The 20431-nt window shown below is 41.2% G+C and overlaps 1 protein-coding gene across 1 annotated transcript in view; it reads right to left on the reverse strand.

The window, feature by feature from the left end:
* Positions 1-2156: 2156 nt before the first annotated feature.
* Positions 2157-20431, reverse strand: part of LOC142488177 (uncharacterized) — a 62170-nt gene continuing 43895 nt past the window's right edge. The window contains exons 17-28 of the mRNA XM_075588550.1: positions 19206-19259; positions 19065-19118; positions 16611-16664; positions 15064-15135; positions 14886-14921; positions 13358-13402; positions 12727-12759; positions 11495-11641; positions 8745-8921; positions 6229-6319; positions 6058-6135; positions 2157-2870 (exon numbers count right to left, since the gene is read on the reverse strand). Coding sequence (XP_075444665.1) covers positions 2674-2870; positions 6058-6135; positions 6229-6319; positions 8745-8921; positions 11495-11641; positions 12727-12759; positions 13358-13402; positions 14886-14921; positions 15064-15135; positions 16611-16664; positions 19065-19118; positions 19206-19259 — 1038 coding nt within the window. The 3' untranslated portion in view covers positions 2157-2673. The remainder of the gene's footprint in view (positions 2871-6057; positions 6136-6228; positions 6320-8744; positions 8922-11494; positions 11642-12726; positions 12760-13357; positions 13403-14885; positions 14922-15063; positions 15136-16610; positions 16665-19064; positions 19119-19205; positions 19260-20431) is intronic.

Here is a 20431-nt window from a genome sequence, read left to right on the forward strand (position 1 = left end):
GATCACGTGACTGCTCCTCAGAGCGATCCCATGATTGCGATGTCACTGATGACGCCAACAGCGAATGAGTTCTCCTCTTCCATTTCTCTTCAGATCAGATCTTCCCTACCAAAAAAAGAGCAAAATGACGAGCTCATAGTGGTAGCTACAATTGGCAAGGGACACTCAAAAGGTTAAAGAATCTCCTCTAATGTTCATCCGAGTGAAAGCTTTTCTAGGACTCGGACCACTGAAGGTTGGTGGGCGAACTGCTTCTCAAAGCGGCAATCCAAGCAGGCGATATTTTGTATGAATTTTTTTGTTTTAACATGGGATTGAAGCAGTGGGTCTCCAGAGCTGAACCCAGTTCATTTCAGCACTGTGGCCCCCCTGCTTCCAGAGCTACAGACCTCCGTTGGTGGTGCCGGTAGCCACTCCGCTCGGCTACCAGGGTTCATGTAATGGTGGAGCTCCCGCAGGCCAAGAAGAAGCTGTGATGTAATCTGGGGCTTTAAACTTTGCCAGGAGCTCAAATGAATGGGGATCAGGTTCGGTTTACCCCTGCATCAATCCTATGCAAAAATAAATCCAACTTTCCAAAAACAATCGCCCGCTTGGATTGCTCCTTAAAACTAAGCATGCTTCATCATTGTTATTTTTTTGAAATCATGCACTAGATAAGTGTACAATAAGGGGGTGAGGAGCACTGATACTAAATGTAAAACATAAGAGAAGCAAACACTTTTGTAAACAGCACAGTACTTGTGAGCCATTCTACAATACATGGTTATCCATACATCACATGCCTTGAGTTTATATCTTGGGGTTGCTATAGCAGCTCTGTACCGCATGTTTTCGCTGTAAGGTTTATATGCTGTATCTCATATACTGTATCCTTTTACACAAACTGTATAGTGGACTTTTTACCTGTCACATTTCGCACTTAGGCCCACGTTCTCAGAGGTCTGTTATTGATTTAACAAACTGCTAACATCTCGTTAAGCATTAAGCAGCCTCTTCAAACCTGAATAAGGAAGTGTTACTGTAAGTGCTGTTTACGGCCAGAGAGGGCATTGCATTAAATAGAACGGGCGTTAGTGCTAATGATACGCGAAAGAGGCACTTCCCCCAACATTTCATATTTACAATGGTCCGTTATAGTTAACGTAGGGATTTAATGTGACGTTACTTAGGTCATAGCTAAAGGTGGCGTTACTTTCAGACCCGGAAATAGGTCTTTTACAGGGTCTGCATAAGTGTAACACCACAGTTAGGTATGATTTAAGTAACATAGCGTTACTTACAGCATTCCCTCTCCTTTCCTCTCTGTTTCTTAACTTGGGTTAAACACCTTTTCAGGGTCTGGATGAGTGTAACTCCACCTTTCGGTAAGACGTGCTTAACGCCATGTTGTTGTAAGTTAACACAAGGTAGTGCTAACTTACCATAGCATTAAACCTATGCTAATCAGTTAGACAATGGCCGTTATTTTTGTAGATAGCGTTGTGGATTCACGTTAACCTCAGGGATAATTATGTCCATTACTGAATTTGATAACGGTACTTTATTAGGTCTCAGTAACAGATTTCTGTGGATTTGGGCCTCCGGGGCTGATTCTATAAAGTCGGTATCTTCAGGATTTAGATCTTTCAGACTTTATCAGCCCCTTGCACCCGTACTGATTATGCTGTGACACAGTCTTCTTCTGGCTCAGGAAAGTGTCAACTCTATTCAAAGATAGCTACAATCTTCTCCAGTATTGGCAAGACCGCTTCAAGGAATATTGGACAGGGGCCTTTCCAAGTCAAGTCCATTTTATGTATGCATTTTCTGCTCAGCTGTATGAGATTACAAATCTTGGCAAGTTTTACTACCTATTTTCGAACTACAGAAAGACTGTTTACACTGCGGTAGTCTTTTAGTAGCCCCCTTTTACCATATACAAAACGTAGCATTTAGATTTCCATGACCAATTCCGTAAGTCACTTTCTAGTAATTGTATCGAGAGAGACCAACCATTTAGGTATATCCAGAGAGCCATTGTAGGACTTACCTTGCAATCTTGGTATTTCATTTACTGGCTGTTATCAAACCACAAAATCTGCCACAATTGATTGAAAAACACATTCCGATTACAACATGCACTTGGTCTGGTGTGTTTCATCAGTGGGTTAGAATCCATTCTTTTTATTACAGATCCGCATACAACTTTTTGGACATATTGCAGTCGTCTACTTTTTATTATTCAATTCCAGCTGTTTGAATCACAATTTAGGACCAACAACCTTGTTCTCTTTCTACATTTCAAACTGCAATCTCCTCTTTCCATTAGGTGAACTGATCCATTGTTTTTCCTCACAGACTAAGGGGACGGTTCACTAAAGTGTGATAGCCAGATCGGCAATGGCTATCCCACTTCAGTGACCAGTCCTTCCAAGAAATCAAAAAAGTGACAGACAAAATAACCACAATTCTAAAATGAAGTGTCCCGTTATTTTTGCAGCATAGCAGTAAGTGGAGGTTTGGTGTGCGTGGCTGCAGAGATGTTGGCTTATTTTGTTATGTCTTTGAACTTTACACCCGACTTGCCTGGAGGGGTTCGTGATGTGGTGTCAAGCCTTTCACACTCCACAAACACTTCGTAAATTGTAGCAGTTGTCATCTCCATCTCTTCTGGGTTCACCTTGCTGTTGCTCAGAACAGCTTCTTGGTTAAAAGACCCTGCTCGTTCAGCATTGATGGGGCATTAATGCCGCAGTCCCTGGCTTCACAGAATCCTGGGACACCTGCAGCGCCTGGTAGTCCTTGTTGGCCAGGAGGACCGCTGTAACCAGGAGGGCCCCGTTGTCCTGCCGTTCCATCCTTGGCGACCCCCGGGTATCCTGGATATCCTAGAGAAGGGTAAAGCAAATGGTTAAACACACAGGAACATTGCAACTCAGGAGAGAATAAAGTCAATGAAGAAAAAAAAAAAAAAAAACTCGAGAGCAACTGTTTTCTTAATGCTTGTGCGGTATGACAGGATATGTCAAAAAGACAGAAATCGGTGCTGAAGTACTAGTGATGAAATTTCCATGGTCATATTTTCCAGTCCTCGCTCTGCCTTACCTAGAAGCTGTGCAAAAATAAGACTGGTCACAGAGCCCTATTCAGCAAACCTGCCCTATATTACCGTTTGGAAACACTTTGCTGCAAATAGCGTGATAGTTCACAGTTAGACGGAGAAGGTGCCAGAGTGAGTGCAGAAGGAAGTTAATAGGCACTCTACTACTGTGCTCCAATTGTAAATGGAATTAACAACAGCATTCACATTATCCTAATAACAGCATATTCTCTAATCAATTTAGAATACACATGCAATATATAGTTTATATATTTCTATATATAGTAAACATAGATTTTTTTCTTAGTGATCTGAGTGCCCACCCATTATATATTATAATACACACACACGCACGCACGCACACGCACGCACACGCACGCACACGCAGCCACCAGTATCCGATTAGTTACCTGGGTAAAAACTAAGGCATCTCACAGTACATACCTCAACATTTCTGTGAGATTCCTAATGGCCCATTGGATTAACACAGCAGGGGTCCCTGCAGTCCCATTCAGTTTGACCCCCTGCTGTGTTTATCCGATGGCCCATTAGGAATCTCACAGAAATGTTGAGGCATTTACTGTGAGATTGCCCCAGATTTTCCAAGGCTGCATCTGTAGGTATATAAATATAGCCTAGCCTCCCGGCCGCTATTTCTTTTCCTGGGCCTTACTAATGTAAGCCCTGTTAAGTGCAGGCAGTGGATGGGATAATTCCTGCCTAAGGCCTTGTGTGGTTTTGCAAGCTTGGATAAGTATCCAAGGGCACGCCTTAGCAACAGCCAGAGAGGGCCAACCTGAAGGGGTGGGTACTGATTGGACCACACACTGAATATGGGGGCCTATCAGTATCCAGATCTGGCTTGTTATGAGTAAGTATTACAGCCACTCCCCAAAGGATATAAATATTGGCACTTTCCAAAATTGGGGATGGTCCTTGTCATTCTCTCTCCTCCCTCTGTGGAGTGAGGAACATCTGCCCTCCATCTCACAAGGAGATGTGAGGAGAGGTCCAACAGGCCTGACCTGGGCCTAAAGCCTGAGTCAGGGCAAAGTAAGCAGGAAGTAATGTCTCTGTAATAAGATCTACCAGCAATAAAGTCAAGAAAATAGAAATGATGTGTGATTCACTGTCTACCAAAGATGAAGAGGTGCCAGTATGGGCCATTCCCTGCCACCACAGAGGATCCATTCTGACTGGAGGCGCTGCACCAATGAATATCAAAGGTAACCTGTGATCCTGTCCTGTTTCTCCCCATAACATCGCGGAGCACTCAGCCCTCCTGTTTACCAACAGGTACACAGCACAACACCTAGTGAAGTAGTCAGAATAGCATACCCACCCCAATCTCACTTAAGGGGGGGAGGGGTACAAGGGCTACATATATATATATATATATTTTTTTTCAGACCTCCGCTACGTGATGATGTCACCTCGTGCACTACGTCTACGTCGGGACGTAGTGCACGAGATGATATCATCACGTAGCGGAGGTCTGAGGTCTGATCTCTTCCTGCATTCAGCTAATCGCGGACGCCGAGCTGTTTTTACACAGAGATTTTCAGCAGGACTGAGTGAGTTGCTCACACAGCTACACTCGGCTACATCCATTTCAGAAGGCACATTGATTTACCAGTTTGATCAACCGGTTGACATCAGTCAAGCTTTTCAAGTGCCCAGCTGTTCATTTTTGGACCAGCCCCTGGTGACATTATTCTCGTAGAGATTTTCTCTTTTATTCCCCATTTCTACCTCCTATTGGACTCTCACATTCACACTGGTGCCAGGATTCCTTAACATTACTATGGAACATCGAGGTCCCAGATGAGTACCATCCTGCGAGATAATATATCTCTCAATGCGCTATTTCTAGCTACCCGTGTGAGTGTGCTATTTTAGACTCTCTATTTTTAATAATAAATGTCTATACAGATTTATGCTATGTGGCACAGGCTTCTTTTTTTCAATAGATTCGGTTGGATGGGGTTCATTCTCTCAGAAGTTGTGGAAATGTCACGGCACTTTATATCATTTTAAAATATATTTTTTATTCAATTATGGACTTTATTATGGACACTTTATATTATCACTATATTTCATAGTTCATTAATATTTAGAATTTTCTAATTCTCACATTTACATGTGCACTTATATTTATGTTCATGTCATTGGTTGATACCATCATGTCACGGATTGCACATTTGTAATTTTTCACACTTACACCTTCCTTTCACCAATATTGTATCACGTATTGTTATTCACTAGCAAGCGCTAACTTTTCTTGCATATGCATATGCATATATGTATATAGGGAACCATGTTAAAATGTTTTTTTGAAGCAAAAAGTGGCAGTGTGTGCTCATTTGCATGTCATTTCCCAGAATCCCTTGCTGCAGTGGAAGTGCTGTGTGCTGGGTGATAATGGTGAAAGGCGAGGTTGCAGACCTGCCTAAGACATGCAAATGAGCATACAGTTGTATTTCCATTTGATATATATATATATTTTTACACACACACACACACACACACACACACACACACACACACACACACACACACACACACACACACACACACACACACACACACACACACACACATTAATAAAGGCACAAGAAAGAAATGGTGCACCATATTTGCTAATTGGTGCTAAACTTCACTTTAATGGGCTCTATAGTCCCATACAGATTTGCATCACCAAGTAAATATTGCCCAATACGAGAATACATTTTGGTATTATGGACAACATATGGCTATACAGTATAAACAATTATTGCATGTTGTTTCACTGTATTTCACTTTTGTAAAGACTATAGTTAATTAATCAAAATCTTCATTCACATGTATTTTGTAGCTTAAAATGATGGTCTTATTCTATGTTTGATGAATAACAATTAACTAGGGGTGAACCATTTTCAGGCCAAAGAGTACATTGGCAGAAACCATATATTGCAGTGCTAAGATGTTTAATTTACCTCTAGAGCCCTGAAGTCCATCTGGTCCTGGAAGTCCAGTACCCATGTCCCCTCTTTGTCCTTTCTCACCTCTGGCAGCTGAAAAGACACAACAAGAAGAAATATGCCATGAATTTAAAGATGCAGGCAGAAGGGTTTTGTCAGAGCAACATCATGAGACCATAATCACACCTTGTTCTCCATTAGCTCCTTTTGAACCAGGAACACCAACAGGTCCTCTTGGGCCACGGTTTCCAATGGATCCAGCAGTACCTGGTTTTCCCTGTTAAAATATCGACAATCACGTATCAGTAGTAGAATAACATTGAAAACATACAAGCTGAAAATGGTAAGCAATAGATTTATGTGACATGATCCAGACTAACATCAATCACTGTCAACATGAGAGCACAGTGTAGTGCGTGTTAAGCAGAACACATGAATGCTTCTCAGTGTGTGAGTAACAAAACGTGTATACTGTAGTGCTGACGAGTATTCTGAAACAAACCTGGGGCAATCAAGTTTTTTGGACAGCCAATGTATATGGCAGCACAGACATGGTGGGCTTGATGTATAGCAAATGGAGGAAATGATGACAAGATGTGCATACATTGATACCATTATCATAAACATGTCAACTGTGTTCTACCCCAATGCCCAATTCTACTCATGAGCAATCTGCAGAAAGAGCTACATTCACCTCAGATATTTCCATTTTATCAAGTCCCTCCATGGCAGCATTTAAACTATTGGAATGCTTCAACTTCAGTAGGACAATTAAACACTGCCCATGGTATGCCAGGGGACATTTCCCTCCTCTAGTCAGTATTAGAAAAATTAAAGCTGGAAGGAAAGGAAATGCCAAAGGTAGATTTAGCTTTTTCTTCTACGTTACCCATGGCAGCATCTAACCTATGGGGTGTGCACAATAGAAAAGGTCAAAATTAAATAAGCGCATTCACCTGCGAGGATCTTCGGGCGAGTGTGTCAGCTATGTAAGATTTTGTCTTATTTTTGTATACAACATGTCTATTTAATCTATTGCAATTGTTACTTTTTCTGTGTATGTACACTGAAATACAAATACTTTTTTGAGAGAGACTGGTGTCCTCCCTTTCTTGAAATTCAGGTTGAGTGTTCTCCCCCCCACATCTTTTTATGTGTACACAAAAGGTGCAATAAACAGTAAGGGCGGGCACATTTTTTTTTAGCATAATCAGTTTTGACCATGGCATGGAGCACCTGTTTTCCAAACTTGGCTACAGCCAAAGTGAGGATATCCAACTTGTTCTACTTGATAAAGGTATGAGGACAGGTATGTGGCTGTTCTACATATTGCCTCAGGCAAAGCCCAAACTCTCTCTGCTCTCGAATGGCCTTAGCTCTGGTAGAGTGTGCCTTAAGTTAAAAAAAGGATTGTAGTAACCCTTAATTCACATACTCTGTGAATATATTCTAGAATCCATCTAGAAATGGAAGAAACTGATACTGTAGTACTCTTATATTGACCTACATGCAGAACAAACACAAAAATGATTATCCTGAAGGAACTAGTCCTGTCCAAATAATGTTCCACGGCTCTGACAACATCCATCTTGTTAAACTTATTTTTTCCAATGTATTAGAAGAATTTGGACAGAATGAATTTAAAATAAGCTCTTACTTGATATGAAAGTCTAAGAGAAGACCTTTGGTATGAATTGCACAGTTCTAAGGATTAGCCTAGTTTTGTTGTATCCTTATATGAAGTTGGCTGGCAGGATAAGGCTTGTAGTTGACATGGTTGACTTGCCTATGTAATCGCCACCAACAATATTTCCTTTAGAGTCAAAAGAACCAATGGAATATTTGAGATGGGAAAGTAAATCTCCATCAGAGTTTCCAAGACCAGAGACAGGTCCCATGCTACTGTAATACTGGCCATATGACTCTTGGTATAATCTTATAGATGGCCTTGAGGAATTGAGAAATTAGCTGGTCAAATGAACTTGTTATAATGAAGCTAAAACTTTTAAACGACACGGGGCTGAGACCCTTATTGAGGCCTTCTTGCAGAGCAATCTGATTTGATGGTAAAGAAGATGCTTCTGATGACGCCAACGTTGGAAAACCTCCCAAACTGTACAATAAATTGAGGAGTAGGTGTGAGTTCATTGATTGTGTTATTTTCTCTGTTACATAAAGTATTTGATAGAATGACGCTGTGTTGGCATTCTCTCTCTCTTACATGCTTAAATACCTTGGAAGAAGATCCTGATACCTCACATACCTTCACGTGAACAACTATTTTCTCATTCAATTACGCTGAAAGGGGACGCAATTTTGTGAGTGCAGCCGACGCTAGTTTACGGTTTTCCCTAACATTGTGATGAGCTGTGTTGCACTATTTTGTGTTATTTCTTTTTTCACATGTCACTTGAGAGCTGCGCTCCTGTTCTGCTTAAAAGAGGTGTTTCCTGACCCTGTGGAAAGATCTATCTGGAGCTGCACCTCATACCGTGCGGGTTGTATGCATTTATACTTGATTTGCATTCACTTTTTCACATCTATAAGTTTAAATATTTCACACTTAAAATAAGTTTGCGCTGAAACACCCTTTTCTATTCAGAGATAAATAAGCATGGGTTTTATGGAATTGATATTATGGGGTTGGTGACAGTTCCTCTGTGCACAACAGGTATGTATTCATGTAATGTACACGTTCCCACCTTCTTTCCGAATACTCCTGTAGCCCCCCGAGGTCCGGGGGGTCCTATCAGTGACATATTGGCTATTGGACAGGCACTGGCACACTTCCCTCTGATGCCGGCTGCATACCGCGACATTTGCTCAATTATCACTTTACGGCACAGCTCATACACTAGTTCATCAGGCATTCCTGCGCCCTGAAAGAAGAAATGAAAGTAGTTAAGTTATGAATATGAATATATATATATGAATATCCATCATGTCTGGCACCTTAGGTCCCTTGCAGTCAAGATCCACCTGTGGCAATGTTTGCTGAAAGCGAGATACACACAATTTATCACTAGTTTCTCCATGTGACAGTGTCTGCATTATGTGTTTATGTTGGTATTTAAGGTGTCGCTCCCTGAAAGGATACATAGTCATCAATGCATTATCATTTCTTACAATACGCATTATGCGTTCTATGGCTGAGTGCTTTCAGCATTTATATACTGTCTTTTTTGTTTGTGCAAATTATTATGCTTTGATGCACGATTTCACTTTTTATGTATGCTGGTGCATTACAGTGTGTCAGATACCTCAGGTCCCTTTTAGTCAAGAGCCACATGTAGCAATGTTTGCTGAGAGTGTGACACAGCATGTATTCTAATTTATTACCAGTTTCTCTATTTGACATTGTCTGCATTATGTATTTGTTGGTTTTTTAAGGTGTCGCTTCCTGACATGATGCATAGAGTCATTATTGCATTATCATTTCTTACACTATGCATTAGGCGTTATATGGCTGAGTGCTTTCAGCATTTATATATTGTCCTAGATTCCAGTCAGCCACGTCATCCACACGTGTGTATATATGTTTTAATCCCTCACATTTTTTTGCACATTTATGGTGAGCACATCAGGTGTTTCACATGTTTCGCTTAACTTGCAGTTACAATGTGTATTTTGCACGTCCCTGAAATAGTTAATCTATCCAGGTATCAGCTCCAGATCAGTTTAGCCCATGCGCACTCTCTCCGGTTATCCAAGATATCGCTGGGTCTGGCAGACTTATGTAGTCTCTCAGCAGTAACATTATGCAATTCCTGAGCCTTTTTGCGCATGCCTAAACACATATCAGGTAAACAAATATAGAGTTAATATATTCAAAATGGATGCTCTTTACCTGCTGATACTGTGGATGCATGTCACATAGGCAGGTGAGGCTAATTAACTGTGATTGGTTTTGTTGAATTGCACTGGGGTTTGGGGTATATATATGTATTGTGCACTGCATTCAATTGCACCACCTTGAGAAAGGTCCCACTGGGGGACCGAAACGTCGGTTTTTGTGTCTTCTATCAAATATAGAACATTTTTGATTTACTTACCTGCGTGCTGTCCCTTGATGTCGTGTTGCAACCGGTATTGTATGGTCTATGAATATATATATATATATCTATATATATATATATATATATATATATAGATATATATATATCTATATATATATCTATATATATATATATATATATATATATATATAGATATATATATATCTATATATATATATATATATATATAATATCGAATAGACGATACCGTATATACAGAGGGGCGGGCAATTCTCTCAAACACCAAGTTTTGTCTTTTTGTTTGATAATTGCTAAAGATGAGTTGTAACAAGTTATGGTCACCCTTTCAGTACCCGGTATTATAGAGAAAGGTGGCACCCCCACTGGTTGTTCTTTTACATAAAGTCCGTGTCTGCAGCCTAACCACTGCATGACATATGGCAACAGGGTGAATTAACCCCTCTAGGGCCTTGGGAAGAAATGCAAACACACGCCTTGGTATTATATACTGTATTTGCTGTATCCAGTACTAAAATAGCACAGTCAGCTTTGTAGTTTCTTATAATTATCATTGTTCTCTAGGATCTGGTAACTTTTACTGGACTCATTTTTATTGGACATATATTGGTTTATTCAATAAGCTCCACAGCAATCGACTGCACCGCAATCAATTTCACGAAGGAGTTTTAATGTTGGCCTGATAAGATGCATTACAACATGCTACCTACACGCAGAGACTGGCCAGGTATGTACCACAGCCCCCTAAAGATATTCATCACAACTGACACTTATTATATTGTGATGTATCAAATTCAGCATTGTATGTGCAGGACAAATAGCAGCAAAATATTTTATGTTTTCTGGCTAACAGGTTGCATCATATGCAGGAAATATTTGACACAAATGTATGCAGAAAATGAAGCAATGCTTCAAAATAAACTTGTATTCGCACCATCGTCCCCTTATAATGCTTCCCAAAGAGAGACTTATTAAAGTATCAAGTAATACCAATACCTAAAACCGTGAAGCACGGCATACAGATCAACTACAGTGGTAGTTGGGTGGTATCAAAATGAGTCAGATTTGGGGTTCAGAAATGCCATGTTAAACCCTTGAGTACCCAGGACATAGTCACTATATCATGGGGACTGGTCCCATTATGTAGTGACTACATTATGCTCGAAGGGCTGTTTTTTTTTTTTATGGATTAGATGGTGTTCTGCATCCCATAGAGCGCCGGACGTGATCTGCCAAGTGAGGAAACGGAGGGGTGGACCCCTCCCCTCTTGCATTACCTCCAAAATAGCCACTTTGGAAAGCGTACAAACAGGGGGATGAGGGGATTGCGAGAGACCCTCACTCAGCTATGGTACTGGTGCAGAAGAGGGAGAGGTGTACAGCTGGGACAAAAATGACATGGTTGGATTTTAGCTCACCTCTGGCCCAGGAAGTCCAGTAGGTCCAAGGGGACCGCTTTCTCCATTATCCCCAATTGGACCAGAATAACCTCTCAAACCCGGTAATCCAGGGACACCTATTCTGCCCTTTGGACCAGATGGACCTGCGGGGCCACGTTTTCCTTGCTACAAGCAAGAGAAGAGAATGAAACGACTACAATAAAAAAATCATTTATACCCAAACATATCTCCCAGTGCTCCGGCTTTTAGCTCCTACTAAAGACCTAGAAGAATGCATTATTTATACAAAAACGTATCTGGCTATTAAATTCGAATTCATGAGTTGACACAACAAAAAATACAGGCTTTCATAATGGAAATACTACTCTGATAGACACCAAAGCAACAGTTCTCAACCCTGTTTCTCAGGACACCTCGGGCAGACCAACTAACTAAAACGCTTTTATATGCCAACTATGGGTCCCACTCACTAAACTGAGGTAATGGTTTACATGTACTGTAGTCATTGACAACTCTTGTAATGTACCTACCTACTGTCAATTACGGTTACTGTCAGTTACTATTCCTGTTACTACAAGTTACTATTACTATCAGTTCCTGTTACTAATACTGTTAATGTCAAATACTGTTACTATTATTGTAAGTTACTATTACTGTTACTGTTACTGTCAGTTACTATTACTGTCAGTTCCTGTTAATATTACTGCTACTGTTACTGTCAGTTACTACACTAAAACAGCAATTGTCTGAGTCTGAGAATCTCCAGGAGTATGATCACGTCTGTTTTGCACCCAGAAGTGTGATTTTCTGCAATCCAATGATTAGGAAAAATTTTGCTTTGATACACAGGGCCATATTTACCAGGTGGCGCTAGTCCATGAAACATAAATAACGGCCATATTTACTACGCAGTCTTCTGCATAAGATACCTTCCAGCGCTAGAAGATACCTTCTGGCTCATTAAAGTCAAGGAGCTGTAAGGTGTCATCTCGCAGAACACTGCTTAGTAAATATGAGCCTATGCTATAGACATATGCGGACAACTGTCTTACAGACCTGGAGTAACCATTACTGAAGCTTTAGGACGTACCATAGTCTATACAACTGTGTATTCACCATCCTTCAGTCTGTTCATTGTAATTGTGGCTTTTGTTACGTATTTTCCTTAAATAACTACATTTGTAATAGTAAAAGTTAGAATAACTGGTTTTAGGAAGGTATTGAAGAGAAAATGATGCAAATTGACTTACTGATCCCTTGTCTCCTCTGTCACCGATATCACCCTGTTTGCGTTAAAATAAGAGAGAACATAATCAGGAGTCACACTTCACTAATTTCAATATTTGAGACAATAGACAACTTATGAAAGCAGAATCTTATAGAAAAAGCACATTTACTGTTGTGAATGTTTCATCACATTCCAAATCTTTTCAATGGGGGGACCCTTGACATCTTAGTATAACCTAGATGCTAAATGAGAGACCCATCTAATAATTATTGATGTATTTTATCCATGTAGTACATTTTACTTCCACAACACTTTATAATTATGCCTCAGAAGTGTTAATGGGCTCAGATCTGTTACAGAATCCTGACAGGCACCACATCACTGTCACATGTCTTCACCCCATTCTCCGAGTGGGAGAGGACAAAGAAACAATGTGATGATTATTACCCAATGGTATCCTGATGCCCATGCCCAAGATCACAAAAACTGAGCGTAGCTACTGTAGCCGAAATATGTTCTATACCGGAGCTTGTCCTTTGCAGATTAACACCTTAACCATACACTACACCCCTGTACCTTGATTGCATGCACAAAACATTATGTAAACATTCTTTATTGTCTCAAAGCATTATTTGGTAATAAGTTATAAATACCGCTGGTCCAACTTTTCCTGCGGCCCCCTTTCTTCCTTTATCACCCTAAAAAAAAAAAAAAAAAAAGCGTAAAATGCTTTTAGTGGCACTAGCTTTTATTGTGCCACTTATAATATAATGAAGTATATAATGATGCCATCATTAACTGGCTGCAGTAATGCATTCGTTATACTGTTCCAGTTATTATCAATGCTGTACTCACTTGGCTGCCAAAATGGCTCGCAAGGCAATGCATTGCAAGCTCTCCTAGAAGCCCAGAGGTAAAAGCACTTAACTGGGTTTATTTATTAAAGCACAATTGTGCCAATTGCGCACTCCTATTCACTACAATAGGAATTTGTATGTGGTACTATCATACTTCAATGGATAACAACCTATACGTGAAAATTATTGAAAATACAGTACATTATTGTCCAGGTTTTTTTTGCATTTACTTCAATGTACTAGACTAATATTAACATCATGGTGCACAGACATATGACAGACATTACGTAGAGATCCATAATCGATACTTTTGCGCAGTGAGCTGCCGTTCTACAGCACGTGGGCTGCCTGCCATGCTCACGAGCCACTCATTGCTTGAGGAAACTTATGAAGTTCTTCTCCAAAACAGTAGTGCCTCATCTGAAAACTCTCCTCCTGAATGCAGCCCTTGTACCAAGTGCTAATGCTCTTCGACTGAACCTCACGTTTATTTACAGAATCATATAGTACTTGGGGGGGATGCGATTCAACCCTCTCTTACACAAGACTGTGCTATGGTTTAGAGTGATCCTTATAACCTGATATGAACATATGTAAATCTGATCTAATTGTGACGTCTCCAAAAGCTCTCTCTTTAAATGCTCACTTTGGTCCATCGTGATTACCAGCTCATTTATTCATTCCGCAAAATTGACAGAAAGAAAAGACGTGTACCCTATCCCCCAGCGCCAACCCCGGCCTTTTAAACCAACTAAATTCCTTAATAAAAATGTTTACGGTAAGTACTTAAAAAGAAAATCCCAACAATTGCAGGGTCAAGTTTGCCATTGGAAGTGTGGGGTCGTACTTATCATTGTATTATATTAAAAACAAACTACTCTACAGGGTCACCTATTCTCCTCGTCCCAAACCACATTACAGCCGGAGTCGTCTTTTCAAATCCTTCCGTGACTGATGGGCCTGAAACTTTCACCAGCAAAGAAATCAAAGTGCTGAGTGCATTTTTGGGGCGTGAGTAATGGTTGTAGTGTAACAGCCTGGCAGGGACCACATGATGCCTGGCAGGGACCACATGATGCCTGGCAGGGACCACATGATGCCTGGCAGGGACCACATGATGATGTAGATTCAAGCTGAAAGAAACCTGCATCACTTCGTTACTGGCGCTGCATTTTTTCACAACACTTGTAATTAACGGTACTTTTTGTGAAATTGTAGATGAAAGAACATGATCAAAACTGCAGAGTGATCAAGTCACTTTATGGTCCTAGTTTATCTCCATTGAGTAGAGTAAAATGTCACAGTGGTAAATGTTGCCCGTTACCTGTGCCCCGTCATCTCCTGCGTCGCCTTGTGACCCCTGAGCAACAAAAGAGAGAAATAATAATGTTACTGACCGTATAACCCTGCAAATCTCAAAACAAAGGAAGTGCTTCGCTGCCAGAGGGACCAGCAATGCGTTACAAAGCAGGGACGGGGGTTAATAGGATTTTTATACTTGCCTTCGGACCCTTGAGACCCTGAGGTCCTGGTTTGCCTGGTATCCCAGAATCACCCGTTGCCCCCTTCGATCCCTGGTATGTAAAAAAAAAAAATCATTGTTATTCATTTAAACTCACACTACTGCATCTTGGTAATAAAGGGACCAAGCACAAACAATCAAATCTCGCACATCTGTTGCTCTTTGTATCCAATGTAAGGTGCATATTGTGAAGGCAGGATGGCAGGATGAGGCCAAAGGGAGATGGAAAAAGTGCTGACGACTGGAATATCACATATATTACTACTGCACAGGTTCTCAACTCCAGTAGTCAAGGAGCACCAACAGGTAAGGTTTTAAGGATATCCCAGCTTCAGCATAGGGGGCTCAATCAGTGGCTCAATCAGTGGCTCAGTCTTTGACTTGATTGAGCCATCTGTGTTGAAGCAGGAATATCCTGAAAACCTGACCTGTTGGGGAGTCTTGAGGACTGGAGTTGAGAACCCCTGTACTACTGTATAAACCATGGCTTCACCTGGTATATATTCCTTTGAAAAATGGTTCTGTCTTTTACTGAAAAGTCTGCACAGTTTTGCTGTTCTACCACTGGGGAGGAGAAATGTCCTCAAAGTCCAGTAAGAAGCTCATTGGTATAAAATGGAGATTGCTGTTATGATACTAATGAATATGCAGAGATCCCAAGGAACACTAACAGTGCAGCCTTTAAGTATACGCCTGCTTGAGCCACAGGTGGTTCAGTCAAAATGATTGGGCCACCTGTGCTAATGAGAGGATAGCCTTAAAACCTGCACTGTTAGTGGTCCTTGAGGACTCGAGTTGGAGTATGAAACATGGTCCCGTAGCTATATTCGGCATTGGCAGGTTGTGAGACGTTATCGAGGGCCTACACTACATCACAGAACCTAATAGATTTTTAACAAATATAAATGAGTAAGAAGGAAGGGACTTCTGGGGCTTCAAAAGTTAGCATTACTACATCAGAAGACGGAGGTGTTGAAAGCTTGAGGACAACATGTCTAAAGAGGAAGAATCATCACAATGGTTCAATAAAAGAAATCACAAACAACAGAAGAGGAACTTCAACGCCAGCAAAGTTTAAAGTCTAGTGTATGAGGTACACACACCTCAACGCAGCCAAAACCCACAATAGGTGCCCAATATAAATCACAAATATAGAAAGGCTAGCACACCCAAATGTGTGGATGCTCACACAAACAATAGCATATGAAAAGCATTCATGCTCAAGGCAAATTTGGCACGGTCATTGTGTACTATCCCCTCTCCCCCCCCCCCCCCCTCCCCTCCTGCTATTTTCCTGGTGATTATGCTCAAATTTTTGCTACCCTTTTTATTTATGGAATGATAAACAGGCAATAAACATACACTTATTGATATAATTTCTAACTGTAATAGGTTTTTAAGGATGGTAATATTCTACTTCTTCTGTGCCTCAGGTAACAAAGAATATATTGCAGGCCTACTGCAATATAACCAGGGTATTGGCTGCAATACATAAAATAATACAAAAAAAACATTCTTGTGACTTACCACCGTGCCCTGAATCCCTGGTGGACCTTGCAGCCCAGGATCTCCTTTGTCTCCCTAAAATTAGAAAATCATGGCTTTCATTTCAGTACATATGATCATTTGCATGTCATTTCCCAGAATCCCTCACTGCAGTTGCAGTGGATGCATTACATGCTAAGATATAATGAGGATAGACAGGGTTGCTGAGCTGTCTGAGGCATGTAACTGTGCTCACAAGTGATATTTTTTATTTGAGTGTGTGTGTGTGTGGTGTGTGTGTGTGTGGTGTGTGTGGTGTGTGTGGTGTGTGTGTTGTGTGTGTTGTGTGTGTGTGTGTGTGTGTTGTGTGTGTTGTGTGTGTGTGTGGTGTGTGTGTGGTGTGTGTGTGGTGTGTGTGTGGTGTGTGTGTGGTGTGTGTGTGGTGTGTGTGTGGTGTGTGTGTGGTGTGTGTGGTGTGTGTGGTGTGTGTGTGGTGTGTGTGTGGTGTGTGTGTGGTGTGTGTGTGGTGTGTGTGTGGTGTGTGTGGTGTGTGTGGTGTGTGTGGTGTGTGTGGTGTGTGTGGTGTGTGTGGTGTGTGTGGTGTGTGTGGTGTGGTGTGTGTGGTGTGTGTGTGTGGTGTGTGTGGTGTGTGTGGTGTGTGTGGTGTGTGTGTGTGGTGTGTGTGTGTGTTGTGTGTGTGTGGTGTGTGTGTGTGGTGTGTGTGTGTGTGGTGTGTGTGTGTGTGGTGTGTGTGTGTGTGGTGTGTGTGTGTGTGGTGTGTGTGTGTGTGTGTGGTGTGTGTGTGTGGTGTGTGTGTGTGTGGTGTGTGTGTGGGTGGTGTGTGTGTGTGGTGTGTGTGTGTGGTGTGTGTGTGTGTGTGTGTGTGTGGTGTGTGTGTGGTGTGTGTGTGGTGTGTGTGTGTGGTGTGTGTGTGTGGTGTGTGTGTGTGTGGTGTGTGTGTGTGTGGTGTGTGTGTGTGTGGTGTGTGTGTGTGTGGTGTGTGTGTGTGTGTGTGGTGTGTGTGTGTGGTGTGTGTGTGTGTGGTGTGTGTGTGGTGTGTGTGTGGGTGGTGTGTGTGTGTGGTGTGTGTGTGTGTGTGTGTGTGTGTGGTGTGTGTGTGGTGTGTGTGTGGTGTGTGTGTGGTGTGTGTGTGTGGTGTGTGTGTGTGTGTGTGTGGTGTGTGTGTGTGTGGTGTGTGTGTGTGTGGTGTGTGTGGGTGGTGTGTGTGGGTGGTGTGTGTGGGTGGTGTGTGTGGGTGGTGTGTGTGGGTGGTGTGTGTGGGTGGTGTGTGTGGGTGGTGTGTGTGGGTGGTGTGTGTGGGTGGTGTGTGTGGGTGGTGTGTGTGGGTGGTGTGTGTGGGTGGTGTGGGTGGTGTGGGTGGTGTGTGTGGTGTGTGTGGTGTGTGTGGTGTGTGTGGTGTGTGTGGTGTGGGTGGTGTGGGTGGTGTGGGTGGTGTGTGTGTGTGTGGGTGTGGGTGTGGGTGTGTGTGTGTGTGTGTGTGTGAAAAAATAAGTGTAAAGTTCTGGTATTCATATTGTCTCTGGAGAAGTGTATATTTGTCATAGGTTGTGATAATCTTAAAATGGACCAACAAGAGATTTCTTCATAGGTGTAATAATGTATAGTCATTTTTTAAATCTCACAAGTAATGTACAGAGATTTAAAAAGTTTGGTACACTATTAGATCAACGAATCAATGAAGAACGTTCCTGTTTGTTCATTAAAACGCATCAACACACTGATGAGATGATCTGTCATTTTATATAATTCGTATACGGGAATATTCATGCATATCATTACTTGATTGAGACTGTGTAATGATACAACATTTGTTTTAAGTGTTACAAGCTTATATAGGTAGAGTATCATGTATTAGTGGACATTTTCCATCAGATACTGTTTTAAATATCTCAGGTGTTTGATTGGTCTAATGCACACAGGCAAGCTTCACTAGCAATTTACTAATTGTCTCTACCAAAGCCAGATAAGTTGGTTTTCCATAAGGTATTGTAACTGATAGTGCCTCAGTCTTCACAGTTCAATATCTGATGATGCTCAATAGTTGGGTAAACTTTAAGTAATGACCTGAGTGTCCCCCACTTATTGAGCTCTGCCAGTCATTGAATTCAAGGTTGAAGAATAAAATGTGCTATGTTGTGTGGCTCTGCTGGAGAAAGCAGAAAAGATTATGGGGCATATTTACTAAGCAGTGCTCTGCCAAAATACACCCCAAAATCCCATTTACTTGAATGGGCCGTGCAGGGTCTTCCACTTCCAGTGCCAGAAAGTGGCTCATGTCACAACACAGCTTACTAAATATTGATCTACATGTATTTGAGTTTGCAAAGTAATCTAATTGCTCTGTAATGGGCAGTCACTTCAATGTAAAAAATATAATGAAATATACCCCAAGAGTGACAAGAATTTGACAAACCTTGAAAATGTGTACATTAATCAGGACTTTAACATTGTTTCTAGAATGAAAAATAGATTTACCTTTAATCCTGTTGTTCCAATCTCTCCTCCCCTCCCAGGAACACCCAAAGATCCCTGTAATTTCACAGAAGCCGTATAAGGACCATGTAGAAAAATAACATTTATGACTAATCAAAGGAGAGTTACTTCCGTTGTACTTACATCTTTTCCAGGGGTTCCATGGCTCCCTTGCAGACCAAAATATCCCTCCATGCCCTGCAAGCAGAAGAAAATTATTGTATCACTACTTCCCAAGGGTACATTATTAACCTTGGACGTGACATAACTTTTCCTGGTTAACTCTGATATATTTTAAGCCCACATAAAAGACCTAATGAAGGCCACCCTTAATCGGATCCTCATTTCTTCTTAATAATATTATTATCATAATCATGTACTTATAAGGTGCCGCCATAGTCTAATGTGGTGTGAGAGACAATAAAATAAGTTTGTTTTTTTTAGCCTAGTTTACACATTCTAATATAGAAGTTATATGCGCCTGAAGAAGTTTACAATGTGCTGACCATGCAATGTTTTTGTAACTGCTCCAAATATGGAACATTCAAAAGTAATATTTGTAATCGCTTTGCCGTCCCACGGGGTAAGATGCTTGTTTATACGCATGTGGATGCACAAAAGGACAATGTAATGATATCAGTGGTAGTAAAAAAGAGATAATGTGGCTGATACTATACACCTCATACATTGACCTTGGCCCCTTGCAGACGCACTTACCAGAATGCCCTCCTACTGTCTCTGTACGTTCTCCCTACCTACCAATTAGATTGTAAGCTCTTCAGGACATGGTCTCCTTTTCCTAATGTTACTTTTATGTCTAAAGTGCTTCTGCCCACTATGTGTTATATTATTATGTCACATGTATTACTGCAGTGAAGCGCTATGTACATAAATGGCGCTATGTACATAAATGGCGCTATATACATAAAGATATACATACATACATACATATGCAGGGCCATATATAGTAAGCCATCTTCTGCCATAAGGTGCTCTGCGGTGCTTGAAGACACCTAACAGCACATTCATGTCAATGGGCTCTATAGTGGGTTCTAGCTGCGGAAGGAGACTTACGGCAGAAGACTGCTTAGTAAAAATGGGCCACATTCCTTTACCTGGAAGAAGCAGTCCATGCTGATCGCCATTTATTTTATTCATTTAGATTAAGAGATGTCTTCTTGCCCTTTCACACACTGCTTTTATTTTTAAAATCTGATGTCCGGCGGGTTAAAATGGAGCTAAAGGTTTCCATGGTAACCACATAAAATAGACATTAAGAAACTTTTAAAACTAAAAACAAACAAACAAAAACAGTTAAAAAACAAAAACAAAAAGGAATCGAGCAGGGCATGCCCAGGCTGAGCAAACTA

Source organism: Ascaphus truei, chromosome 2, assembly GCF_040206685.1.
Source record: "Ascaphus truei isolate aAscTru1 chromosome 2, aAscTru1.hap1, whole genome shotgun sequence".
Taxonomy (NCBI): Eukaryota; Metazoa; Chordata; class Amphibia; order Anura; family Ascaphidae; genus Ascaphus; species Ascaphus truei.